Below are 26,616 nucleotides of genomic sequence, written 5' to 3'. Positions count from 1 at the left end.
TTTATTTGATTTTTTTTCTTTTTTTATCAATTTAAATTTGAATTTGGATGAAACTCCTCAAAATCTTAGACGGTTTCTACTTTCGAGCCTCGTTGAAACGTCAAAATTTCGCGAAATCTGACCGGATTTCGTCGGAATCGTAAACCCTGATGAGGGCTTAAAATTACTTCATATCCTTATGTATTTAACTAATGTTTTGCCATTTATTGCGTATCAACTTTTTGTTGACATATGATACATTAATAAATTTAATAAATATAGTTGCATTGCACTCCTTCCATCCAAAAAAAAACCTAAGACTAGGTGTGACGTATCATAATACAACGAATCTAGACACATCCTATTCTAAAGTTGTTTTTTTGGAACGGAGGGAGTACATGATTACATGCCTATAACTTGTTAACATTCAGCTCAAGCCAGAGAGACATGTGAATGAAACAACGAAAAAAATTATTTTAGGATGAGGCATTTATACTTCTACTTTTAAAATTGAGCAATTTTATAGTCTTTGAAAAGGTACCAAAAATTTACATGTAAAATTTGGTACCTCATAATACCAAATTTACAATAGAAAAAATGATACCTCATGATACCTTTTCAAGGATTGTAAAATTGCTCTTTAAAATTAGGTGACTAAAATGAAGATAATCATATATCAATTTTAAAACTAAGTTCTAAAATTCAAGGTTGACACAAAAATCGTTTCACTTTTTTTCTACATTTACATTAAAGACTCATGAGTCAAATGCGCACGCTACGAAGTAGACACCACATTAACACACATGCGAATGTGTTTTCCTTAACACATGTTCAAAGAAACAAGGCTGTGTTTAGTTTCTGAAATTGGGGAGAAGTTTGGGGAAAGTTGGTAGTTTGGAAAAAAAGTTGGGAGTTTATGTGTGTAGGAAAGTTTTGGATGTGATGTGATGTGATGTGATGGAAAGTTGGAAGTTTGGTGTGAACTAAACAGGGCCCAAATATCAGGGTAAATCTCCTACCTCATCGCATTCCTATTGAAAACGTAAGGGGTTGTTTGAATGCTATACTAAGTTTATCACCACCATTTTATGCCGCACCTGCCCAGTTGTGGCTAAAAAAAAATAAGCCACACCTTAGCTAGCAAAATAGGTTGTGCCACACTTTTTTAAGTTGATGACATGTAGGATCATAAAATATGAGAAGAAATCTGGTCACAATTGTGACTACGAACCAAACAAAAAGTTAACTTGCTTAACATAAGATGTGATAATTTTTGGCAAACTTTAGAGTGAACCAAGCAGTCCTTAAATCTTCATGAATGAAATCTTGCACCTACGACTCCTCCATCATGTCATGTCATTTATTCATGTTCCAAAGTTTGTTGGTTTGGCATGTCCAGTGCCCACAGACAATCCTCGAGCGTACGACCCCACCTGCCCACCTAGAATAACCGTGAGAAGAAACCATTTATAAAACTTCATAAACCATCAAGTACATTCGAGGCCAGTATTTACACCATCCTCTATGCACCCCCTCCCTCCCTCTACTATCGTAAAGATGAAGCCTTTTCGTACAAAGGCCCCTCCCTCCCTCTCCATGTTACAATGATGGGGACCCCGGACCCGAACCCTCCGTGAACCTGGTCCACGGGCTCCCAACACATATACCCCGCCATAATAAATTCTCGGATGTAGCCCGAGGGGCAACCAACCCACTGTAGGGTGGGCCCGCCGTGCGCCGTGGTCCATACGCCCGGTCCATCGCTAAATACTCGCTCGCGTGCTCGTACTCCTCCTCCCTCCTCGATCCCGGTAATCACCACCACCGTGGCGTTCCGTTCGCGTCGCGCCGCGCCTCGCCACGCCGCGCTCGCGTTGCCTCCCCGCCCCGGCGCGAGCGAGCGAGCAATCAATGCCACCCACCATGTCCGCCGCCATCACCACCACCATGCCCGGCGTGGCGGCCTCCTCGTACGTGCCCCGTCCTCGCCGAGCAGGCAGCAGCTAGCTAGCTAACCGCCCTCGCCGCGCGGTGTCCGTCCACACCACCCCCCCCCCCCCCCCCCCCCCCCGCCGCCGCCGCCGCCGCGTTACGCCCGGGCGGCTGTACACTGCCCCCCTCCTCCCGCTTTATTCAGCTGTGCTCGCGTCAGCGTCGCTCGTCGTGGTTTTGACCTCCGCCCCCTGACACGCGCAGGGCGCGCAGGGAGCTGCGCTGCACCTGCACCTGCACGCACCCCTGCAGGGCGAGGGATGTCCCTGTCCCACTGCACGGCACGCCCGCTACCTGCTCGATAAAAGTTGCGCAAGCAAAGGTCAGTTGCTCTCGCCATTAACGCTCCCAAAAACCTCGGTTTACGCCATCCGCTCCTCCTCCATTTAGTTCGATTGGTCGCCTCAGCAGAGCGAGCCATTGCCGTGCCTCTCTCGTGCGGTGCTCCTCCTCCTACTCTTCCTGCTCCCGTTTTGGCCGAAACTTTTTGGCAACATATCTCGTCGAGGCCCTTGGAGCCACCTGCTTGTCCGTTGCGGCGTCGTCACTGGCTGTAGCAAAAGTTTCAATCTTGGAGGTATACTCTCTGCTCTGCTCTCTCTCTCTCTCACTCACGCACACGCACTCCTCATCCATCGCTTCACGCAATGCTTGGATTTTGTCCCTAGGTATCCGTTTGCTCCTCCTTGTCCACATTCATCTCACCTTGCACTCTTGCGGCGTGGGCGTAAAAAGGAGATAAACTTTCGCGGTTCTTGGAGCAAGCTAGCTCGCTAGCTAAGCACACTTCTTGTCAGTCTATCTCTCTCTCTCTCTCTCTCTCTCTCTCTCTCTCTCTCTCTCTCTCTCTTCAGTTCAGTCCCCTCATGTGGCTGGTTCACTGAGAGCGAAAAGGGCTTTGCATTTTTTCTTCGAGGTGCCACCGCCCACCTGGGAATTCTTGACCTATCGATTCTCTGTCTGTCTCTCTCCCTTTATCTGTATCTGATTGCTGAAAAAGTTTCAGAGTCTTGAATGTTGTATGGCCACAAAAATGCAGATGTTGGAGGCACGCTCCTGTTGATTTCTCTCAAGAGCTCAAGTCTTGGAGAGGTGACAGCTGACAAGGTGACCCAATTTGATGTTTTTTACTCGCTTGGAAGTTACCACGATTTGGATACGCCCGTTCAACCACCCTGAATTTCTGGCCTTGATCTTGAATTTTGTGCCTTCTGATCTGATGTTGCAGCAGCAGCAGGGAAGACTCACAGTTTTTTTTTTCTTGGGCGCTTCAGTCTCCGCTTCTTCTTCTTCTCTCTGCTGCTCACGCTGAACTGGCGGTAGTTTTGGCGGTTTAATTGGAGAGCTTGGCTGAGATGGAGAGCCGAGGGAGGCGGCCGCGGAGCCCGGAGAGGCAGAGGCCGGCGGCGAGGAAGGTGCCGGTGGTGTACTACCTCACGCGGAGTCGCCACCTTGAGCATCCTCACTTCGTCGAGGTGCCTGTCTCCTCGCCGGAGGGGCTCTATCTCAGAGGTCAGTGGATGCCAGCGACAGCAACAAAGAAGTTTCTTTAACTCTCCCTGTATAATTTACTCTTGTAATTTACTTTTACAGATGTGATTAGCCACCTTAACATAGTGCGCGGCAAGGGTATGGCCGCTATGTACTCGTGGTCCTGCAAGAGGTACTGCAGAATTGTTCTCGTTGGTAATAATTTTGGGCTGTCTGAAATTTAATTTGATCGGTTTGAGAAATGCAATCTTTCAGGAGCTACAAGAATGGATTCGTGTGGCATGATCTTGGAGAGGATGATCTCGTCCACCCGGCAACCGACGGCGAATATGTGCTCAAGGGCTCCGAGCTCTTGGACCAGTCTTCTTCAGGTAAGTGATCTTCCATGAATTGGCATTTGTCTCTGAACTTTGGACTGGAAACTGCAGTGGTAAGTTGCTGACTATTGTTGCCTTTTGCCTGTTTAGGCCAATTTTATCAGGGTACCAATGGAAACCAAAAGCAACAGAGCAGGCTGAAAGAGGGTGCACGGCTGCCTTTGCCTAGAGAGGCTTCCTATTCCTCCTCCCCTCCTAGTGTGATAGTTAGAGAAGCCAAGCCGAGGCGTTCGCCTTCGGTTCCTTCTCTAGAAGAGGATGACTCACCAGTGCAATGCAGAGTTACCTCCTTGGAGAACATGTCGCCAGAGTCGGAGCCTCAAAGAACTCTCTTGTCAAGGGCTGGTTCCGCGAGTCCTGCAGAATTCAGAGTTTACAAGCCCACTGGCTGTGTGGATGCTGCAACTCAAACTGATGACCTCGGCAGAAGGTCGGTCCGGAAAGTGCCCGAGATGCACAAGAAGAGTTTGAGCACTGATCATGACTCCGTAGTCCGGGAAATTACTGAGTACCGGCAAAGCCAACCACGCCGGTCAGCAGAGCTCCAAGGGATCGCCAGGGAGGCCATGTCCCAGTGTCATACTCCACTGAGCATACCTTCATCCCGTGGCAAGTCGGAGAGTTTAGAGTCCTTGATACGAGCAGATAACAATGCATTGAATAGTTTTCGGATTCTTGAAGAGGATGATATCATTATGCCAACCTGCCCCAAGCTGAGGCCAGCGAATGTACTAATGCAACTTATCACCTGTGGTTCGCTTTCGGTGAAAGATCATGAGAATATCAGACTTGTTGAAGGATACAAGCCAAGGTTCCCAAACATGAAGTTCCCGTCACCGTTAATTTCTCGTACCATGATGATGGGTGAGCTTGATTACCTGTCAGAGAATCCCAGATTGATGGGTATGCGTCTGGAAGACAAGGAATACTTTAGTGGGAGCCTTATTGAAACTAAGATGCAAAGAGATGTACCCGCTGACAGATATTCAGCGCTTAAACGTTCTTCTTCCTACAATGCGGAAAGGTAAGCTTTATTTCTTCAATACAAAATTTGAACTTGTGCTCAACTATTTTGAATTTGAAGGCTTCAGTTTTGTTCTCTTATGAGTTCTGAGTGCATGTAGATATGTGTTGGGTATTTGGGTGTCTGGGACTATTTAATGCTATTTGAGTCTTTGGCTTGTGCTATTAGTTGTGGAAATGGTTAGATATTTTATCCGTCTGAATGTAGGCTGATTCTGTAGCAATATATATGCTATGGTTTTCAATTAAGACAGTGCTTTAGAAAAAATGCTCTCGTATCGAGCAGAAATCGAAGGCTCGTACTTTTCAGTTGTATAATGCCCTTTTTCATTGATTCATTGTGCATTTACCATGAAAACCCAGTTTTTTTACCAGACAATGCTCAATGCATTTAACCAAAATCAGTTGAGCTTGGTAGATCTCCTGCGTGTTTGAGAAAAAAAAGTTCAGCTTGGTGGCCATAAGAATAAGATGCAAGTGTATGAAATACATACCTGGTTGAGTTATATTCACGGAAGGGGCTTGTTAGGTTAGGAGCAGACAATTAATAATCAGAAAAGAAACATGTACCGTAGATAATTTATGAACAAGGACCATTGCTTTTATCATTCCGTTGATGTCAATGACAAGGGCGTTTGTACTTAGCTTAGCTTGGTGCCAACACCGCTGCATGTCTCCATAAAAAAACAAACACTGCATCCTTGTCATATTGTGCCCAGCATGCAGCTGGCAAACCATATAGCAAACAAAATAAGTAAATCCAAGAATTTTGGAGCCCCATTGTTGCAAAATTGATGAAATATGCTTATTGAGAAATACTTGAAATTAATTTCAAAACGGAAATTTTCACTATCACCACACCAGGCCTTTTTATTCCCTGCATTTTACATTTTCAGTTTTTCTTATGCCTTCTACACAACCTCCACACAAGGCCTGGTTTGATGATTTGAAAATAGTGTAATAAGGAGATATTGAGAGTGAATAGTTTTTCTGAAGATCTTGCCAAAAATTAAACACAGAAAGCCCTTCTGTCGCTTCTTTTTTTTTTTTGTCATTACTTCGCTTGTACAGTTCTAATTCCATGCAGCTAGCCTGATTTCTACATTGGTACAACACGAGCCACCCGTCAGATGTAGAGGACCACGCTAGACAGTTGGCTGGCAAGATTCTTCAGTTGCTCAACTGAAATACAACAGTCTTACTGTTTCTTCTTGCTCATGAATAATATGTTGTTATCCTTACAAGCTGTCAATCTAGAGGGACCAACTTGTTAAATAGTAGGCACTGCCAAAGCCAGCGAAGTTCTTGCACAGATCCTTGTCCTCAATGGACCAATGTTTCTCCCAGTTTCTTGAAATCCAAAATTTTACCTGCAAAAAATTACAGCATGGTGAAGAGTTTGTTAGAGGCACTGTCATCTGCAGCCATTCACAACTTAGCATGTGAATTTTCCTCTCTTTCTTAATGAAACATGTTCTTACCCATGAACAAACAATTTGCAGGAGCAACGAGACGCTAGATTGCGCGAGACCTGACGAAGACACCGTCAACACATCTCGCGCAAGGTGCCTCCCTCGGACGCCGATACTGTCATCCTTCCTGCACCCCAAGAGCGAGGCAATGAAGTCACCGATCTCCGACTGCCGGAGGAGCTCGTCGGCCGGACCAGACTGCAGCCTTGCTTCATCAGGAGACGGCAGCAAGAGGTTCATTGACGCCACAGGAGCACCGGGCAGCAGGATAGACTCTTTCAGGAAGGAGGAGAAGCTCGTCAAGATCGAAGAAAGTTAAGTGCTAGTGGCCTCTCTTAACCCTCCCCAACTCTTTGTCAGTGCTGGGTATGCACTCCATGCTTATTACCCTTTACAATTAGAGCAGCAGAATCTGCAGAATTTTGCTTCTGCAATGACCCCATCTTGGTATTGAGACCTGCATCTTTTTTTTCTGAAATTTGTTCCTGCAGGCTGTCGTCAGGAGCTCGAGTCGTGATTCAGTACACGGTGCCCTGCAATGGCGACAGCGATGAAGGCTGAGCTTGCACCCATGATCAGCGTTGAGTTATTCATATAGGCTCTGTTGATAGAGAGAGATCAAGTTACTGACGAAATGAAATGCCTCTCGTTTCTTTCTTCAGATTGAGATGTTAAGTTTGGAATTATTTTTCAAGCATTCAGTTAGCCTAGAGTATTCTTCTCTCTTCTTCCTATCTTTACGTTATTATCAAAATCTCTTCTCCTTATCATCTGTAAGTGCCTTTAAATTAATTATAGAGTATAATGTATTGTTCGTTTTGTATTTTGCTTCTGTCCTTAAATCAAGAGAGAGTAGTGATCTTCATCATCTATCCGTGCATCTTGTTTTTTTTTTTACATGTGGTGATGTGGATGAGTGGATGAAGAGAAATAAACAAAACTTGTTCAGATTTAACGGATGTATGCAAAAGAAAAAATTATATATTTTACATCTTTGCATCGATGATATTATTCAGAGAAGAACTCACAGATTCTGTTTAGTTTTAAAGTTTTTCTTCAAACTTCTAATTTTTCCATCACATCAAAACTTTTCTACACACACAACCTTCCAACTTTTCCGTCACATCGTTTCAATTTCAACCAAACTTTCAATTTTAACGTGAACTAAACACATCCTCAACTTGAAGAGAGAATTGGAGAAGAAGATGGACCCCTGCTTTGAGATGCGTAAATGCTACGTGGCTCTACGAGAGTCTCCCATAGCCTATACGAGGCGTCTTCTCCGTCTCTGTCAGTGGGCCCGGCTAGGCCAATCTTCTGTTCGTATCCACCCCGGCCACGGTGAAGAATTCGCGCCACGGCGAGTAGCTCCCGCACGTCCGATCGAGATCTCCCGCCTGATCGGACGGCTCACGCGCATCGGCCGGTACACGCGTCACCACGAGACCTCAAACTCCGCGGCGTCGATCGAGTCCAACACGAGTAGGAGACGAAACGAAACCGCCCTTAAATTCGGCGGGAAAAAAAAGGCTGCGAAATTCTCCTCAGATCGATCGATTTTGCTCGTCAGATCAGCCATGGCGGGCAGGTCGTCGTCGTCGTTCCGGTTGCTTGACCTGGTCCGGCCGTTCGTGCCGCTGCTGCCGGAGGTGCGGGAGCCCGACGGCCGGCGCGTCCCGTTCCGGCGGAAGCTGGCGTGCACGGCGGCGGCGCTCTTCGCCTTCCTCGCCTGCAGCCAGCTGCCGCTCTACGGGCTCCACAGGGCGGCGGCGGCCGGCGGCGGCGCCGACCCGTTCTACTGGGTCCGCGCCATCCTCGCCTCCAACCGCGGCACCGTCATGGAGCTCGGCATCACCCCCGTCGTCACCGCCGGCACCCTCGTCCAGCTCCTCGTCGGCTCCAACCTCGTCCGCGCCGACTCCTCCAATCCTGACGACCGCGCCCTCCTGTGAGTAGATCGATCGAGTTCATCAGATCATGGCGTTGCGTTCTTGCATGTGTTTGACGTGATTTCTTTTCAGGAGCGCGGCGCAGAAGTTGCTCTCGATCGTGATCACCGCCGGCGAGGCGACGGCGTACGTGCTGTCCGGGGCGTACGGGAGCGTCGGCGTGCTCGGCGCCGGCAACGCCGTGCTCGTCGTGCTGCAGCTCGTGCTCGGCGGCATGGTGGCCATCTTCCTCGACGAGCTCCTCCAGAAGGGGTACGGGTTCGGCTCCGGCATCTCCCTGTTCACCGCCGCCAACACCTGCGAGGGCGTCGTCACCAGGGCGCTCAGCCCGGCGACGGTGGACCGCGGCCGCGGCGCCGAGTTCGTGGGCGCGGTCACCGCCGCGGCGCACCTGCTGGCGACCAGGGCCAGCAAGCTGTCCGCGGTGCGCGAGGCCTTCTTCCGCGGCGGCGGCGGCGGCGGCCTCCCCGACCTGCGCGGCCTGGCCGCCACCTGCGCCGTCTTCCTCGCCGCCGTCTACCTCCAGGGCGTGCGCGTGGCGCTGCCGGTGCGGCCGCGGAACGCGCCGCGCGGCCACCGCGGCGGCGCCTACAGCGTCCGCCTCCTCTACACCTCCGGCATGCCCGTCGTGCTGCTCTCCTCGGCGGTCTCGTCGCTCTACCTCGTCTCCCAGGCGCTGTACCGCCGGTTCGGCGGGAGCCTCCTCGTCGACCTGCTCGGCAAGTGGACGCCGGACGCCGCCGTCCCCGTCGGCGGCATCGCCTACTACGTGACTGCGCCGGCGAGCGCGGCGAGCGCGTCGGCGAACCCGCTCCACGCGGCGATGTACGTGGCGTTCGTGCTCGCGGCGTGCGCGGCGCTGTCCAGGGCGTGGGTGGTGGGGTCCGGGTCGTCGTCCCGGGACGCGGCGAGGCAGCTCCGGGAGCAGCAGATGGTGATGCCGGGGATGCGGGAGGCGAGCATGCAGAGGGAGCTGGAGCGGTACATCCCGGCGGCGGCGGCGCTCGGCGGCGTGTGCGTCGGCGCGCTGACGGTGGCCGCCGACCTGATGGGCGCCGTCGGCTCCGGCGCCGGGATGCTGCTCGCGGTGACCACCGTGTACCAGTGCTACGAGGCCTTCGAGAAGGAGAAAACCTATTAGGACTTCTTCTTCTTCTTCTTCTTCTTCGAGAGAGATTTTGATTTGTGCAAAAGTTCGTTTGTTTAGTCCATCAAATTCAGAATTTGTTTGGGTTTTGTTCATCAAATCCAAATTTTGTTCTGAACTCAAATACTGTTCATCGACTTTAGATGTGGTGCTTGACGATGGGCGCAAAGTTTGACACATTTTACGGTCCATGATTATTCTGCGGTAGCAGCCCAGGTTTGAACTTGTCTGGGCTGAAGAGCCTTCGGGCGAAGGAATAAGTTCAGCTGCCGTCCCTCAACTTTACGTCCAGTTTGTATGTCATCCCTAATCCCTAATACCAGAAATCTTCACCCCTAAACTATATAAAACCATGCAATTAAGGTCCATAGCAGTATAGATATGTGGTTTTGCAGACGTGGCATTCTAGTCAGAAAAAAAATAAAAAATAATCATGGAGTCCACATGTAAGGGAGACTTTAAAAAAATGTGGGACCCACATAATCTTCTTTCTTCTCCCTTCTCTCTTTTTCTTCTCTTCTCTTTCTTCTCTTCTGTTCTCTTTTCTCTTATGGTAGCCGGCGAGCTCCGACTTCGTCCCCGGCACCTAGCGGCTGTCCCACCCAGTCCCTATCAGTCTCCTTGGCTATCATCGCCTACTCTGGCTCCGTCACCGTCCATGTTGAGCCGGTCCTGCACGCGCCTGCGCCTTCGCTCAGCTTCCCCTCTTTGCTCTTCTCCATGCCGCGCAGCAGCAGGTGCTGGTTGTCCAGGTCGGGGCACCGCGCCGGCGCCGACCTAGTCACGACAACAACGACGCAAAAGCGCGGCAGCGGGATAGGGGGGCGGCTGCGTGGCGGGAGGGGGAAGAGGGCCAAGCTCCGCCACACCTGACGAGGCGACGATGCAGCCTCCTCGTTGCCATGATTTGGGAATTGGGAGGAGAGACTGGAGAGGAGGAAGGGGAAGAGAGAAGAGCTGAGGAGGAAGGGGAAGAGAGAAGACCTGCGAGCTGTGGGGTCCACTTTTGTTTTTGTCACGTAAGTTCTTAGTCAGCTCGAATGGACAAGGTCAACTTTGCCACATCAGCGAAACCCCTATCCATACTACTAAGGGACTTATTTTGCATGATTTTGAACAATTGAGGGGGTCAACATTTTTGGTATTGGGGATTAGGGATGTCGTACAAACTCGACGTAAAGTTAAGGGATGGCGGGTGAACTTATTCCTTGGGCGAAAACGGGCTGGTAAAGGGTCTAACTCAACCAATCGTTTTCCTTTTGGAATAACATCTTTAGGTCTCTCATATTGATGTCAAGTTTATTCAGTATCCCTGAATCATAAAATCGGGTACAAAACATCCATTTTCTTTCAAAATTGATGCAAATATAGTTATAAGGCAGTATTGAAGGTGGTTTTGGGTGACGTGGTGCTGACATTGCACAAGAAGCGAAAATAAGGAAATAAAAAACCATGTGGGACCCACATGTAAGTGAAATAACATTCTTTCTTATCCCCTCACGCTCTCAGGTGGCAGCTGCGCAACCCACGGACTCGCCCTTGCATCGGAGGAGGGGACGGGTCCGCTGCAGCGGTGGTGGACACCGTCAGTTTTCCGTCCGCCGACTGTCTCTCTCATCCTCGTCTCCTCTCACCTCTCCCACTCCCTGCTCCCTGCCGCAGACAAACCCCCCACCACCATCAAGTTGCCGCTTTAGGGGCTCGATTGAGAGTGGAGGAAACAACCACCACCCTTCCATCAACCCCATCGCCCTCGAGTTCACCACAATGTTTCTCTACCCAAACACAACCTCTTGTGGCGAGTTCCAACTATGGTAGTAGCACCAGGCGCACCCGTTCTACGCCCCCAACATCGTCCGCTTCATCGATGACCCCACCGCGGTGGTGCCGTCCTCATGCGGCGGGAGGGGCCCCAATACCAGCGGCATCATCAGATGCCAAAACTGCGGCAACCAGGCAAAGGAGGACTGCACCCACCTTCGCTGCCACACCTGTTGCAAGAGCCATGGCTTTGACTGCACCACCCACTTCAAGTCCACCTGGGTCCCGCCTACGATGCACCGCGAGCGCTAGAGCCACCTCGCCTCCGCCGCCACGGCATCCACCCCACCTCTACTTGCATGTGGGTCCGATGTGAAGGACATATATTTTTTTTGTTTTTGCATCTTGTGCCACTTCACCCAAAATCGACTTCAATATTACCTTAGGACTACATTTGCACCGGTTTTAAAACATGAGGGGTACATTGTACCCGATTTTATGGTTTAGGAATGTAATTCAAACTCAATGTCAAATGAAGGACCTAAATCTATATATTCTCAAACCGGCTGGTTTGCCGGGTTATGATTGGGCCACTTGGCGCTGTTAAGATGTAAGATAAATCAGGGATGGGACTACCTATTCATTTGTCGACAAATTTTCTCCTAAAAATTTGACAGATATAATTATAGTACAATCGTAGTGTAATTACACTGTAACTTATATGTAATTACACTGTAACTTGCATGTAACTATAGTGTAACTTATATGTAAGTTTTACATAATTTTGAATCGTTAGATCTATTACAAGATTTATTTTGGTGAGGAAGAAAACAAATCATAGCACACACATATGTGAAAGAATTTGTTCCCACGACCTCCAATTTACTGAAATAACATGTTACGGAGAGATTTTTGAAAGTTACATACAAGTTACACTATAGTTACAGTGTAATTACATGCAAGTTACAGCGTAATTACACTACGATTGTACTGTAATTACATCTGTCAAATTTTTGGGGGAAAATTTATCGACAAATATATAGCAAAATCGATCAGGGATTATGGATGGTAAAAAAAAAGAAAACACATGCATGCGCTGCGCCACGCGAGCTTTCTCGAACGAAAGTGCAGCAAGCCAGCAACATTCTAGAGAGGCTTCCGAGTTCCGATAATCCGATCCACCTGCCCTCAAATATATTCAACCGCACAAGTGATTCATGTGAATGGTTAAGAACAATAATCGCAAAACCTATTTCGAGAGGCATCTCGATTTAGACTTAACGAGCGACGCGGACAATTACGTGAGAAGTACTAGCAGCGTTACAGACATGCATGCAGGTAGTTTTTGCTATTAGGTTGTGCATATTTTTTCTCTTCTTATGAATTTTTCTCTTAAATTACTTATCCGATCTATAATCCGATTACACCGTTGTGTTCGTAACAATTAAATCTTTACAACAAGATTTCACATGATTATATTTTGATGAAAAATCACAAATTACTTTTATGATATGTCTAAATTACTTTTAGATTTCACTAAGTTACTTCTTAGACATACAAAAGTAATTCAGTAAAGTCTAAAAGTAATTTACATATATTATAGAAATAACTTAGAACAAAATGAATGCAACTTTGGCGTGTCATTTGAAGTAAATCCGTTGTAGAGATAAAACATGACTCTATCTAGAAATTAAATTAATCAGCACAAATTATTGAATTAACTAAAAACAATAATAAAAGTAATCACCTCAGAGCATTATGAATGTATAGGAAGTATTTTAATCAAATTAAAAAAGTAACTTATATATATGATAATTATATATATATGATAATTTGTTCAATGAAAAAAGGTGTTAATTAAAGTTACTTTCTTTTTGTTATAAGTTACTTCTATAATATATGTAAATTACTTTTAAGCTTTATTGAATTTACTTTTGTATGTCTAATATTGAATTTACTTTTGTATGTCTAAGAAGTAACTTAGCGAAATCTAAAAGTAATTTAGACATATCATAAAAGTAATTTGTGATTTTTCATCAAAATATAATCATGTGAGATCTTGATGTAAAGATTTAATTGTTACGAACATAACGGTGTAATCGGATCGTATATTGAATGAGTAGTTTAAGAGAAAATTGTATTTAAAGTATAGGTGGATGGTGTCTATTATAGATGGAGTGGTAGCCACTATCTGTGTAGTCACGCCCAACAATAATACCTCCATCAATAAATACATTGATTGTCCTGTGTTGCTAAGAAAAAAAAAATTCTCCCAAAATGATTGTTCGTTGCCTTAATATTACTAGCGGCTCATTTTGTTGGCACGTAGAATTAAAAGATGGTGTGTAAAAATGATTTTTATTAAGTAGTATTAAAATATGTGAAGCGTGTCAATTAGTAGCATCTAAGGGCACCCACAATGGTTATCTATAGGCTCTCTACAAGAGATCCATGTCAGCATATTTTCCTACTTGGAAGGTATTAAATGAAGAGAGAGAGCAAAGCTATCTACTAACTTAGAGATAGTCTATAGAGAAAAACGAGGCAATGAATGAGAGAGATATAGATACCAATATAGACATACTATTAAGGTGGTTTACTATTAATCGAGTCTATTGCTGAGATGTATATGTTTTATAGAGAGCACCTTACTTTACTATTGTGGATGCTCTAAGAAAGCTACCGTTATGTCTATTAATTTTTCTAACAATTATTAACGTAGGAACAAGTTTCGTTCAAGGATATTTTTGAACAATTGTCTAAAGGTATACAAAATAGAAAACTGTAAATAACTAAATCAAATTAATCACGGAAGATAGGATGAAAATTCATAATCCTAAGAGTCAATAGATTTTCAAGAGTGTCTACATACATGAAACATTTAATTCATGAATGTTACATTCTATAAAACATGCTTTTAAAAAAAAGAGAAGCATATTACATCCTATTTGATGAACGTATTTTACACAAAGCATATATTATTTCTTATTTTATAAATGTAACTTTTCGTGGAATTTTAAGGTACTTAAACTACTTTTTATGAAAGATCTATATAGTAATTTCCACATTCCAAATATACACTATATAATGTGTGCACCGGGTATGCTACATTTTTTTCTTCGGTATAAGCGACTATACAAAAATTTCTATTTTAGATGTTCAACATAGTTTTCAAATTTATTTAGATAACCAAAATTGTATATTTCAATCGGCCCCTTATCACTTACAAACACAAAATAACCAATTAAGGGATACTTTCAAATGTATGAAATTTCATTAAAAATTTTATTGGCATTAAACTAATTCCATATTTTCTTTGAAGGGATGAACTAATTGATCCATATAAACATGGAAATTTTATTGAGATTAGAGGAGCCATAATAATATGTACAGAACACAAATCAGTCGGCGTGCCAACTGGCATGCTGATTTTCTAGTCACATTCTAAAATGGATCACCAATTTTTTTATGACGGTGATATCGCTAAAATAGTTCCATGGTGCCACTGCTAATTATTGACCTCTCCATGACTTGAAGTCTTGAACTGATGTTGATCTGTATAGGTGACTTGAATTGACGCTGTTGTTATTCATTTGATCTTCCTCGGTTCTATGTTATTGTTCGTCTCAACGTTAACTCGATCTGTCTACATAATCTTAGATTGCTCTATGTGTCGTATATGTGATATGTGATCTTTGCATGGTTTAATTTGTGGCCACCAAAATCTGAGTTACGTTTCAGGATGTACCAAAATATTTTTTGGTATTCTATGATGTTTGTGTGGTATGGTATTGCGGGGTTTGTGGCTGCCAAATCCTGGCTCTTTTTCAGGATGCAGCTAAGGCCACTACAGGATGACATAGCTTAGCAGGCATTTCAAAACGCCTTAAATGCCTGATTAAACGCCTCAAATGATCTTTCAAGGCATTTTAAAAAGTGCCAAATATACTACTGACGGGAAAAGTGATTTGAGGCAGTTTTAAAAAACGCCTCCAAAGATAATTTAGGAGGCGTTTCCAAAAATGCCTACTTAGGTATTCAGTGGCATTTCTCAGAGTGCCACCCAGAAGATATGAAGGCATTTTTCAATATGCCAGCTAGCAGATTGGAGGCATTTTTTAAAATGCCAGCAAGAAGATCCATGGCGTTCATTGCATCATTAGTAATTAGTGGTCTTTTCCACAATGCGCTCGCAAACAAATTATGAGCATACCAATATGAGATTGCAACTCAAATAGAGAAATCAAATTTAAGATCAAAAACTAATAACAACAATGATTTCTCAGTCACAGGACAAAACTATAATCAACAAGAATGACATGATGCTACTGTAAAGTGCAATTTGTTTTCATCCTCCAGCATATGATGATCACACAATCACAAGTGTCTATATTGCACTTTGTACAAAATCTTGACAGTATAGCTTCCAATTCTTATTGGTGGTATGTTGCATTTGCAAGCCATGTGAAGAAAACCATACAACGAAAATAATATGCTTCACCTGCAAAACACGAATTCAAGTAGGATGTTCAGATAGCCTGTAATACAAGTGCAACATACGAATTCATTTGAAATAGACAGGCTATCTGCAAATACAAGTGCAGATCTGCACATCTAGTTGCACATCTGTATTAAATTTACAAGTCAAATGAGGCATCTGCACAAATTATAACTGTCCATAAAAGTTCTAAGGGAAAGAAACAAATGAGCACAATATGCCAATATGCCATAAAAGGAATCATAGATCAAGAAATAGCATGGATGACTATTCACCTTAACTGCAACTTGTAAGTTCACAACTTTCTAAAACTTCTACATTGCAAAATATAAACAACTAACAATTGAGTTGCTACATTTTACAATTACAAATCCACTTAAATCCTAGTAAAATAATAATATATCCAAATCAGTAGTTCTATTTCTTATTATGAAACATCATTGTTATTGCCATGGTCTTGAGAAAAGATATTCAAACTTGGGATAGGAGACTTACTTTCATAAGCTAGAACCGTGAAGTTGTTAGAACTTGGCTATTACTGAACTTGATAGCACTTAAGGAACCAGCGCTGGCTTTTCCAAGACTTCTTGTCCTAGAATGTACATCTTCATGTCCTATGTTCTCCTTGTATGTTAGATCATGTATTTGTCTCCTTGGTGCAGATATGTCTCCTTGGTCAGATGAGATGTGTCTAACAGCAGTTAACACCTAGAATTGGGTACAAATAATATTTAGCATCTAAATTTTTGCAACCTTGGAGTAACAAACTATGAATTAGGAAAATTGTCTAGTACCTTGGAATATAGTGCTTTGCCATTAGGATGGATGAGCTGAAATTTGGTCAAAAATAAATAAGTTGCATGTAATGATGTAAAGAATGTAGGCAAAGTAACTAATTAGTTATAGGCATCATACATTTTCTCGTGGCCACGGGATGCAACGGGCTTGAGCATTTCCTAGTATGTTGATCATTCCATTTGCACGAGGCAGTATGGTGTGCTGGTTGAATACGGCGTTAACAAGTATATCTACACAATCATTTAGTGCCTTGCCATCGATAGAGATAGCATTCCTGTCCGTCTTCTGAATGGTACCTAGCGCAACCATTTTTCCACTTGTTGGAGATGTTATGCCAACTTCCATGCCACATTTTAAAGTAGTTTCTTCCTTAGACCCAACCTAAAAGACAATATAATAGTTTGAGCATGTCTTCTATTAGCTAGTTCACCATGAATTTAGATAAGAAACATGTAGGAAAAACCAGACCTCAAGCTCCTCATGGAGTAGTGTTTGAAACTTTCTTTTTCTGTGTTGTAGATTGAGCTCAGATGGTGTTGGTTTCTTTGATTTGCGCTGGATAACAGTTGGCGGCAGCATATTCTCCTTGTTCAATTCTAATGGAGGAGATCGAAGCTTCTTTTTTCGTTGACAAGGTGGTGTCACTTTACTACATGGCTAGTCATTCAGAAAAAAAATAATCAGCAACAATTAGTTGCACTAAAATTTAACTCAGCACACGTATTAAATGCCAAATTTGTTGAATACCTCTGTTTGTTTGTTCAATTCTAGCTGAGGAGACCTAAATCTCTGTTTTTGTAGAGGAGCAGATGTCACTTTACAAGATGGCTAGTCATTTAGAAACAAATAATAATCAGCAACAATCAACTGCACAAAATTTTAACTCAGCACATATATTAAATGATAAATTGTTGCATACCTCTGCTTGTTTGTTCAATTCTAGCCGAGGAGATTTAAAACTTTGTTTTTGTAGAGGAGCAGATGTCACTTTACTACATGGCTAGTCATTCAGAAAAAAAATAATCAACAACAATTAGTTGCACTAAAATTTAACTCAACACATGTATTGAATGCCAAATTTGTTGAATACCTCTGTTTGTTTGTTCAATTCTAGCTGAGGAGATCTAAATCTCTGTTTTTGTAGAGAAGCAGATGTCACTTTACTATATGGCTAGTCGTTCAGAAACAAATAATAATCAGCAACAATCAGCTGCACTAAATTTTAACTCAGCACATGAGTTAAATGCTAAATTTATTGCATACCTCTGATCGTGGAAGTGTTTTCTTGTTTCTAGATGAAAGTGATGGTGCATGATTATTGTAATTCACATCATCCAACTCCTTCAAACAAAAATTATAGGATGCATTACATACCATGACTTCTTGAGACAATGAATGATGCAAGAGGGAAAGAAAGGAAATTACCTCCAATTGATGTTTAGTTGCTGACTTAGGCACGGGACTCCTAGTTATAGGTGCATGCCCTTGAGAAGCTAGCAACATACTTTTTAATTCCTCATATTGTTTCTCCAATCTTTCATTTTGAGCCATCATCGAAGTCTGATTTGCTACTAATGTATCCACCATACATCGAAGCTCCCTGTTTTCTTGTTTTGTCTCTTGTAATTGTGCGATAGCTTCAGCTAGGCGAGTTGAAGCCACTCCACCTACTAATAGCCCCAAGCCACTTCTCTTTGCATTTTTTTTTCTTGGAAAAATTTCTGAATAAAGATCATCATCATGTGCTTCCTCACCAATATGTGCAGGGTTCTCCTCAATCCTTCTTTTAATCCTTTCCTGAAAATAACAACCATTTTTTGTTAACTACGAAGTAGACTTGTGCAAGCACTAAAGGAAAATCAGAAACAAAGAACATACAATTTTGTCACTACTGTATTCATCTATAGGTTCTCCATTTCGTTTGGTATGAGTAAGTACATAGAGTTCAGCACGTCCTACTTCTCTATTCTCTTTAATCTCCTGCAACAATACGACAATACCCATGAGAATTTACACTTGCACAACAAAAATAATTTGAAAGTCCATAGAAACACAAAAAGTACCGTTTGATCTAGAACAACAGCAAAATTTTGTGAACCAGTGGTGTGAGAAGCATTAAGTTGCAATGCTCGTGATGCTTTATTCTTCTCAGATTTAACCTAAGCAACAAAATATCAAATAAGATTAAGGAAATTAATAGTTATGTTTCTTCTATAATTTATGTCAAACATGTACTAATTTTGGCAAATTGAACTTACTGTAGTTGCTTTAGTCTTCCAATGCTTACTAACCACACCCACTGAGCTATAGGGATTCTATTTTTGCAACCATTAATTATATTCCGTGTCCTTGATAACTCAGGATTGTAGTACTTGCTCTTTAAAACAGCCTTGAAATCTTTCCATTTTTTGCTCGCTGATTGCAATACCCAAGGCTTATATTGATCCTCAATGGCAAAAAGTGCCTATGACACAGTGTTGTTAGCACCACAATACCTAGTTTGTTTATATATGACAATGCAGGTGCAAGTTCAAGATATTAAAGCTGGGATGTACCTGGACAGTTGTCCATACTTTCATCTTATTTGCTTCTGGTACCTTGCTCCAATTCCTTGCAGCTAAGGATACATATGTGCCTTTCACAAGGGTTCCAATAAAATTGGTTTACTTGCAAGTCTTTAATCCACAAGGTTGACTATATCTATTGAATTTCAATCTAATCTTTTGGCTAGGATCATGCTCCTTCCACAGCGATCTCATCATTGTGGGGCCTCTTCCACCTTTCTCTGTATTTTCTAGCATTTGCTTCAAATAAAATCAGAATAGGACCTTCATGTTCAAAATAAAAAGGGGAAATTTGCAGTAGCAATTGTTCCAAATAAAAGTGCATGTTCTGTACATATTTATACTAGTAATCATGCACGTGCAATCTAACTTTTTGTGGTCTTAATATTTATGCAAGCCATTCAGTGATAAAATAGAGAAATCAAGCTTTATTTTAATTTCTAATCTAGTTGGATATGATAAGAAAAACACAACACATTACTGAATACAACAATATGTTGGTGCAAAAGAAGAAGCATAGAAATTGCATGCATATACTCCAGTAAATCAATTGAGATATAGTACAGCACATACCACCAGCACTTCCCTTTGTAACTAATAAGAATATATAATTGTAAACAAGTGATTATTCAATATAACTTCAAACATAAGTTGGATCATCCATCAAGATCGCTTTAAATTGATTAAACACTTTGGATTATTCAGTTTCAACAAAATTCAGTAACTCACCATGCACATGCATGCGTTCCAGATCAGCATATGGTGGCAGGTTATCTTCAGGTTCGGTATCTCTGTCATCATGACTAAAGTAATCTTCATGTATACTTTCCCCATCAGATCCTTTGTTGCTTATTATGTCATCTTCATTTTCAAAGTTGTGTTGTTCATATTCTCCATCCTCATATTCTTGTGTGTATCCAGCTACATCATAAAACATATTGCATCCATGTGATATAAAATAATGATGCAACGTCAAAACAACTTAGAGCACAAATTCAGAAGTACACATATTTAGAACCTGCAAACATGTCCTTTTGCTTGGATGTGAATGGGGACGCATCATGAAAGTATCCTGAATTCAACTATCATTATAAACAACAAAATTTAGTTAACAACAGAAAATGAGAAACCCAAGGAGAAGTAATAAGTGGTACATTATACCTTTTGCAACTTTGCTGGAGGGTGATTAAGTTTCCTAAGTTTTATATTCAACTCCTCTTTTCTAGGGATGTTTCTTTGTTCGATCATTTTTCCTGCAATATATTTGTAAAGTCATATAATAGCAGAAGTAAACAATTTTCAAGATACAACGATACAAATATAAAAAAAAGGTCATGTAGCAGAAGTAAACAACAGAAAACTCAAAATTAACAAATTGGCATGCAACATACAGTATTCTGAGGATCATCTTCATTAATCCTAGCATCCATATCAAAAAAGACTCTTGGTGCTGAATTGCGCACATATTGCCAATCTTTCTCAATAGGATCTTGTACATAATATACTTGGGAAGCTTGAGTGGCAAGGATAAATGGCTGAACAGATGTGTCATGATCACTATTAAGCAAATTTTTGAAATTCACTTGTGTTTCCCCAAACTGGTCCTTTCGAACTGCCCTATCTTGCAGACTATCAGCCCATGCACATTTGAATAACACCACATGCCCTATGTTTGAGTAATTTAGCTCAATTATTTCCACGATGCGGCCATAATAATCAAAATCACATGTTGCTGGATTGTTGTCTCTAGAAGTAGAGGGACCAGAAGTCCTTGCATTGAAAGCTACTCCATCACACTGTGTAGATTTGCCTTCACTATAATACATTGTGTGGAAAGTACATCCATTCAAAGAATAACTATTGTACTTCTTCACCATAAAGTATGGCTTTTGTGCTAGCACTTCCACTTCTTTAGGAACATCTTTGCCCTTAGAAATTAAGCATTGAACCTATATAAATTAAGTTGGTTAATACAATATCAAAAGGTTTAGTCATGTAAGACAGTTTTAGTAATCAAAACAGATAATCAACTTACATGTTCTGTGAACCAAGTGTGGAAAGTGCTCTCATGGATATGTTTGACGTCATATCTATTTAGTCGCTTATCCATATATAGGACATTTAGGTGCTTCCTACAATAATAAAAGGAATATATGAAGGTGTGCTAAATCATTATCAATATAGAAGACACAATATTTGGCTATCCACTTACTGGACATATGGTGTAATGTGAGGATAATTGATCAGCACATATTGTTGAGCTTCAATCCATGTTTTGTGGTCCAATTGGCTGGCATTAGAGCCTGACAAGGGACGACCAATTCTTGTCAAGTATGGAAGATGGTTATGAGAGGTACTGGGATCATTGTGATGTCCAATTCGAGTGAATTTGGTTTGGCAGCCAACCAAATAGCGCGAGCAAAACGTCAGACTTTCATCAAAAACATACCCTTCGGCTATGGATCCTTCAGGATGGCTTCGAGTCCTAACCATACTCTTCAGCTTGTTTAAGTACCTCTCAACAGCAAACATGTTTCGGTAATGGACAGGTCCAGCCAGCCTTACTTCAGTTGGAAGGTGATTAGTCAAGTGAATCATGATATCAAAGAAGGCAGGGGGGAAAATCTGCTCCAGAAGGGAAAGGATGTCAGGAATCTCAGCCTCTAATTTTTGCATGTCACTTGCAGAAATAACCTTGGAGTATAATTTCTTAAAGTAATTGCTTAGCCGGATTAATGGCACACAAACCCTTTCTGGCAGAACCTTCCTTATTGCTATGGGCAACAGATCTTGCAATATAATATGACAGTCATGGCTCTTTAACCCAACTAACCTCTTTTCCTCTACATGCACCTTACCATGTAAGTTGGATGCGTATCCAATAGGAAATCTAACGTCTTTGAGAACCTGGCAAAACATCTTCTTCTCCTGTGAACTCATAGAGTATATAGCTGCAGGAAGGTATGGTTTACTCCCTATTATTTGAGGATGCAGATCTGGTCGTATTCCCATTTCTTGAAGATCAAGACGTGCATTCAGATTATCCTTGGATCTCTTGTCAACATCCAGAAGGGTATTGACTATGTTGTCAAAGACATTTTTCTCCACGTGCATGGAATCAAGATTATGGCGTACTAGAAGTGTCTCCCAGTATGGCAATTGAAAGAAACAACTCCTCCTTCTAAATGTATGCGACACATCCACCTCCTCAGCCTCAGCCTCAGCCCCACGGCACCTCTTCCTATTCTTCTGTGCTTGCAATTTTCCAAAGTTGGTTTTTATGTCCTTAGTCATATTAGATATGTCAAGTGATGAAAATACAGCTGGAGGCTCTCGAAAGTCCTGTTTACCATCAAATGTTTCATCTTCAAACCTTAACATATGGTTTTGATCCAGGAATCTACGATGCCCCATGTAGCATGTCTTGTGCCCATGCTTTAACCGAAGTGAGCATGTTCTTGTAAGACAGTGAGAACATGCTAAAGTACTCTCCCCAGACAAGCATCCACGCCCAGCCCAATCACTTATGGTCCAAAGGAGTGTAGCACGCAAGCAAAACGTCTCATTACGAGAAACATCATAAGTCATTACACCATTGTTCCAGCAATCTAGAAGATCATCAATTGTCAATTGCATGTAGACATCCATATCCTTTCCTGGTGCCTTCTTCCCCGGCACTATAATGGAGAGAATGAAATTGGACTCTTTCATGCACAACCACGGTGGGACATTATATGGGATCAAGATGACAGGCCATATGCTATAAGAGGAGCTCATGTTTCCAAAAGGATTGAAACCATCAGTGGCCAAACCAAACCTAACATTACGGATTTCTGAACTAAACTTGTGGTGAATGGCATCAAAATTCTTCCATGCAGGTGAGTCAGCTGGATGCCGCATCAAGCCATCCTTTGTTCGGCCTTCGCTATGCCACCGCATGTATGGCGCTGTCTTGGAGCACATAAACAGCCGTTGTAGTCTTTTCTTGAGAGGGAAATGGCGAACCACCTTCCGAGGAACTTTGTGGACACGTTTTCCATCAATTCCGCTCTTCTCAATTTTCCATCTACTTGTTTTGCATGTGGGACAGGCTATAGCATCAGCAAATTCCTTCCTAAATAATATGCAATCATTTTCGCATGCATCAATACACTCATAGCCAACACCAATGGCTCTGACAAATTTCTTGGCATCATGGAAATTCTTCGGCAAGGCTTCACCATTTGGCAAGGCTTCCTTTATAAGAGTTAAAATCTCATCAAAGCAACCATTACTTATTCCCCATATATTCTTTATGTTTAGAAGTCTCACAAGAAATTGCAGCTTTGAGAATGCCTTGCAACCTGGATATAACTCTTGACTTCCATCATTCACTAACTTGAAATATGCTTCAGCATCAACATCCAAGTCATCTTCCGCCCCATCATTTGTCCCTAAAGTACGAATGTCATACATCCCGAGGCCATCAAGTAGCATTTGGTCCATGTCATCATTATGTTCTTCACGGTGTGAACTTGAGGCATCACTTGGTTTGGAATTCAACATGCTTTCTCCATGATGAATCCATGAGGTGTACCCAGCCAAGAATCCATCACAAATCAGATGCTCTCGAACCTCATGTTCACCTAACCAATATCTATTCCCACAGGTTTTGCAAGAGCAAAGAATCCTATTGTCACTAGCTGAAGTGGACAAGGCGAAGTCTATAAATTTATTAACCCCGATATTATATTCAATACTAGATCTCGATGCTTTCATCCACCCTTTATCCATGATGTTCCAATTATGTTTTGTGCTCTGTTAAAGAATACAAAAGTGTAAAGAAAAAGAAACGTCCAGTATACTCTTATCAAACCATTACAATCAGGCAACCAGCCTAAAAAGAGGCTTTGCCTTGATATCATGCATAGCAATAACACATATGAAATCAGCAGGAAAGACTTAGGTTGTTTGGGTTATGAATTTTGTAGAGACCAGGAAAGACTTAGGTTGTTTGGGTTATGAAATTTGCTTACAGGAAAGACTGAAGTAAATATAAGCATGTTAATCCCTATCGAGCAAGCTATATATTTTTTTGAGCAGGCTATATATATTCAGATTTCAGAGAACCCAGAACAAATCCTACTATTCAAATTTCAGTGCTACAGCCATTTCAGAGAATTGAAAATATCCATTTCAGATAATTTATACTACAGCCATTGTTCTGGGAAATGTCAAAAATTGAAAACCAAATTTATACTATATTGAAAACCAAAGTTCAGAACAAGCACTACTGCAATCTCAGATTTTCAGAACAATCTACAGAAGTTTCTGAACTTATATGCATATATAGGCAGTATATTAGGTCATCCATATCAGAGCATATGGTCTAAATCAAGAGTAGAACATTTTTTTACTATATAGGTCAGATTGTACAGCTACAGCTCTTCGAAACAACTCATGGATTAATTCAAAAATATATTAGGGATGATTTTATAATTTAAGTATTGTACAACCCACAATTCAGTACTGTACTTCCTAGAAAAGAACTTATCACAGCAATTTAAGAATCAAGACATACAAATTTCAGAGAATTTATATTACAGCCAAAGTCTACATAAAAATGTCAGAGCATTTCAGAGAATTTATACATAGGCATGTATCTACAAACTGCACAAAGTATATCAAATGAAGTTCCAAAGTATATCAAATGAAGTTCCAGTAATATGTATCTAGCAAATGGATTTATACATTCAAATGCTTGCACTCTGATATTTCAAAAGTTCAGTTCTGCACATAGGACCAAAATTCCAGTGTGAATCCTAGGATCCAACCAATAATAACACACACTATAAATCGCCATTGAGGTCACTATGATTAGATCAGATTCTATTCAGGTCTAATCTAAAGCATCTACACAGCACCAAACATCTCCTAACCAATAGATCAAGCAAATTTCTCAAATCCTATCACGATTGAGGTGAGAAGAGTGGGTAGCGATAGGAACATACCTTGTACTTGCTGCAGTAGGTCGACGATCGTCCTTGTCTGAAGCAGCGACGATGCAGCGACAGATCGCGATGTAGGGGCCTAGGGCTTGAAGCGGCGATGGGGAATCGCAGCGCTTGTGTGTGGAGCCGCGATGGAGCAACGGGTGACGGTCGACTGTCGACGGTGTCACGGCGCGACGGGCGGGGCGCAGGGCTCTCGCCGGCGGCGAGTCACCCCCACGAGGTCACCGGGCGGCCGGGGCGCAGGACGCTCGCAGCGCGATGCGCTGATGCGGCGATGGGCGCCGGTCGACCGTCGATGGCGGCACGACGGGACGGGCGACGGGCGACGGGAGGGCGGGGTGCGGGGCGGTCGCCGGCGGCAAGTCACCGGCCGGGCTTTCCCAATTTTTTTTCGCTCGATCTGATCTGTGAAAGCTAGGGATCGGATAAGGTAGCGTACGCGTGGTTGGTGATTGAGTGGTGGAAGGACTAATTTCTATACCTTAAATTCTTTCAGGGTTCTTTTTGCATATGTGACATAGATTAGGAGGCATTTCTCTCAAAAGTGCCTACTATCTGTTGCCCTGGCGATTTTGCAAAATGCCCCCAAATAACATAAAATTTACGGTGTTCCGTGATTACGCCTGAAATAGGAGATTTTTTAAAGCGCTAATGAAAATGCCTTGAAAGCACATAGTTTTTGAGGCGTTTTTCTTTAAAACGCCTTCTAATGATAAAAGTATTGAAGGCATTAATTAAATTTGCCATGTATAGGAATACTTTTTGTGGCATTTTATGAAAATTGCCTTTAAAAGAGATGATTTGAGGCAGTTTTAAAGAAATGCCTTCCACAAAATGCCTTTAAATGACATACATCCTGTAGTGGGCTGTGTTCGCGAGGGGTCAGGAACCCCTCTTCTCCTGCATGCAAAATAAAACAGTGGATTAGCGCATATTAATTAAGTATTAACAAATAAATTTAAAACTAAATGGATGAGAGTTTTTATGGTCCATCAACTAGTACCTCCAGGTACTGGTACGGTTGAATCAAGAGGGGCATGATTGGGAAAAGAAAAGAAGGGAAGTAGCGGTGGAGAACATTAATTAGCACCATCGCCCTTTGACCCGATTCTTCAATCTCGCATCATCGTCTTGTTCGTGAACTTTCTGATCGCCGAAGTCGCTACATCGGTGTTCTTTCATGGCCACCAGCACCATCGTAGTGCTACCTGAGTGTTCTTCCGTGTCGCCGTCGCCGATTAACTACTGATTGGTCTGAGCGGTGCCGATGCATCGAGGGATCCGGAGGCCGTAAAAATCACATGTATCATCAGATAAACCAATATAAACTTGATTTGACTTGGTTCGCTAACCAATTTAAATCTAGCATGCATATGTAATTAATCCCTACATCGACCCAAAAACATATATATGAATCACACGCCACCGATTTTCAAGTTTTGGGGAAAAAATGTGGAGCTATATGTCGTACAAATTGGATATCAATGTTTTGAATCCATGTCTGAATAGAACCAATAGATTAGCTTCATCCATCTACGATAGTGAGAGCATACTGTGATTGAAAAGGATGAG

General features: G+C 42.5%; 3 protein-coding genes across 26 annotated transcripts; 2 read left to right on the top strand and 1 right to left on the bottom strand.

Annotated features, from left to right (window-relative positions):
• The first annotated feature begins 2,058 nt into the window (after nt 1-2,058).
• Nucleotides 2,059-7,206, top strand: LOC127768383 (protein SOSEKI 3). 15 transcript variants are annotated; one of them, XM_052293944.1, is made up of 10 exons: nt 2,059-2,293; nt 2,383-2,548; nt 2,640-2,763; nt 3,011-3,078; nt 3,200-3,483; nt 3,565-3,634; nt 3,718-3,833; nt 3,930-4,863; nt 6,365-6,700; nt 6,826-7,206. In XM_052293944.1, the coding sequence occupies exons 5-9, from the start codon at nt 3,327-3,329 to the stop codon at nt 6,651-6,653; spliced, it is 1,566 nt and encodes a 521-aa protein (XP_052149904.1). In that variant the 5' UTR covers nt 2,059-2,293; nt 2,383-2,548; nt 2,640-2,763; nt 3,011-3,078; nt 3,200-3,326; the 3' UTR covers nt 6,654-6,700; nt 6,826-7,206. The 15 variants fall into 15 exon arrangements, with proteins under 15 accessions (XP_052149904.1, XP_052149916.1, XP_052149912.1 ...); XM_052293949.1 differs by lacking the exon at nt 2,059-2,293 and having other exon boundaries at nt 2,306-2,548; nt 3,246-3,483; XM_052293948.1 differs by lacking the exon at nt 2,059-2,293 and having other exon boundaries at nt 2,306-2,548; nt 3,203-3,483.
• A 333-nt stretch (nt 7,207-7,539) lies between these two features.
• Nucleotides 7,540-9,424, top strand: LOC127768420 (uncharacterized). Its single transcript, XM_052294000.1, has 2 exons — nt 7,540-8,282; nt 8,356-9,424. The coding sequence occupies exons 1-2, from the start codon at nt 7,540-7,542 to the stop codon at nt 9,422-9,424; spliced, it is 1,812 nt and encodes a 603-aa protein (XP_052149960.1).
• A 5,453-nt stretch (nt 9,425-14,877) lies between these two features.
• On the bottom strand, nt 14,878-25,452 carry LOC127767762 (uncharacterized). 10 transcript variants are annotated; one of them, XR_008016506.1, is made up of 21 exons: nt 25,042-25,452; nt 21,264-23,848; nt 21,087-21,183; nt 20,443-21,000; nt 20,213-20,304; nt 20,070-20,133; nt 19,781-19,972; nt 19,043-19,291; nt 18,746-18,951; nt 18,551-18,646; nt 18,366-18,467; nt 17,913-18,284; nt 17,751-17,828; nt 17,578-17,658; nt 17,407-17,487; nt 17,235-17,315; nt 16,956-17,144; nt 16,605-16,868; nt 16,484-16,519; nt 16,185-16,397; nt 14,879-15,692 (listed from the first exon to the last, which is right to left on the bottom strand). XR_008016506.1 is itself a non-coding variant. In XM_052293199.1 (17 exons), the coding sequence occupies exons 8-16, from the start codon at nt 18,072-18,074 to the stop codon at nt 16,194-16,196; spliced, it is 1,137 nt and encodes a 378-aa protein (XP_052149159.1). In that variant the 5' UTR covers nt 18,075-18,284; nt 18,366-18,467; nt 18,551-18,646; nt 18,746-18,951; nt 19,043-19,281; nt 19,781-19,972; nt 20,070-20,133; nt 20,213-20,304; the 3' UTR covers nt 14,889-15,692; nt 16,185-16,193. The 10 variants fall into 10 exon arrangements, 3 of the variants coding, with proteins under 3 accessions (XP_052149160.1, XP_052149161.1, XP_052149159.1); XR_008016504.1 differs by having other exon boundaries at nt 19,043-19,281; XR_008016508.1 differs by having other exon boundaries at nt 17,578-17,619; nt 19,043-19,281.
• Between the last annotated feature and the right edge of the window lie 1,164 nt (nt 25,453-26,616).

The sequence above is a fragment of the Oryza glaberrima genome, chromosome 3, assembly GCF_000147395.1.
Source record: "Oryza glaberrima chromosome 3, OglaRS2, whole genome shotgun sequence".
NCBI classification, from domain to species: Eukaryota; Viridiplantae; Streptophyta; class Magnoliopsida; order Poales; family Poaceae; genus Oryza; species Oryza glaberrima.
This window is presented reverse-complemented; position numbering and strand designations above follow the sequence as displayed.

What these genes read in the sequence shown, in the direction of transcription:
- LOC127768383 (XM_052293956.1), top strand. Translation starts at nt 3,327, where the DNA reads ATGGAGAGCCGAGGGAGGCGGCCGCGGAGCCCGGAGAGGCAGAGGCCG. An exon ending in GGAGGGGCTCTATCTCAGAG is followed by an intron (nt 3,484 to 3,564) that starts GTCAGTGGATGC and finishes TTACTTTTACAG; the next exon opens with ATGTGATTAGCCACCTTAAC. An exon ending in TCTTCCTACAATGCGGAAAG is followed by an intron (nt 4,864 to 6,364) that starts GTAAGCTTTATT and finishes AACAATTTGCAG; the next exon opens with GAGCAACGAGACGCTAGATT.
- LOC127768420 (XM_052294000.1), top strand. Translation starts at nt 7,540, where the DNA reads ATGGACCCCTGCTTTGAGATGCGTAAATGCTACGTGGCTCTACGAGAG. An exon ending in CCTGACGACCGCGCCCTCCT is followed by an intron (nt 8,283 to 8,355) that starts GTGAGTAGATCG and finishes ATTTCTTTTCAG; the next exon opens with GAGCGCGGCGCAGAAGTTGC.
- LOC127767762 (XM_052293199.1), bottom strand. Translation starts at nt 18,074, where the DNA reads ATGGTGGATACATTAGTAGCAAATCAGACTTCGATGATGGCTCAAAAT. An exon ending in AAACACTTCCACGATCAGAG is followed by an intron (nt 17,620 to 17,750) that starts GTATGCAATAAA and finishes CTACAAAAACAG; the next exon opens with AGATTTAGATCTCCTCAGCT. An exon ending in TACTCCATGAGGAGCTTGAG is followed by an intron (nt 16,869 to 16,955) that starts GTCTGGTTTTTC and finishes ATTGTCTTTTAG; the next exon opens with GTTGGGTCTAAGGAAGAAAC.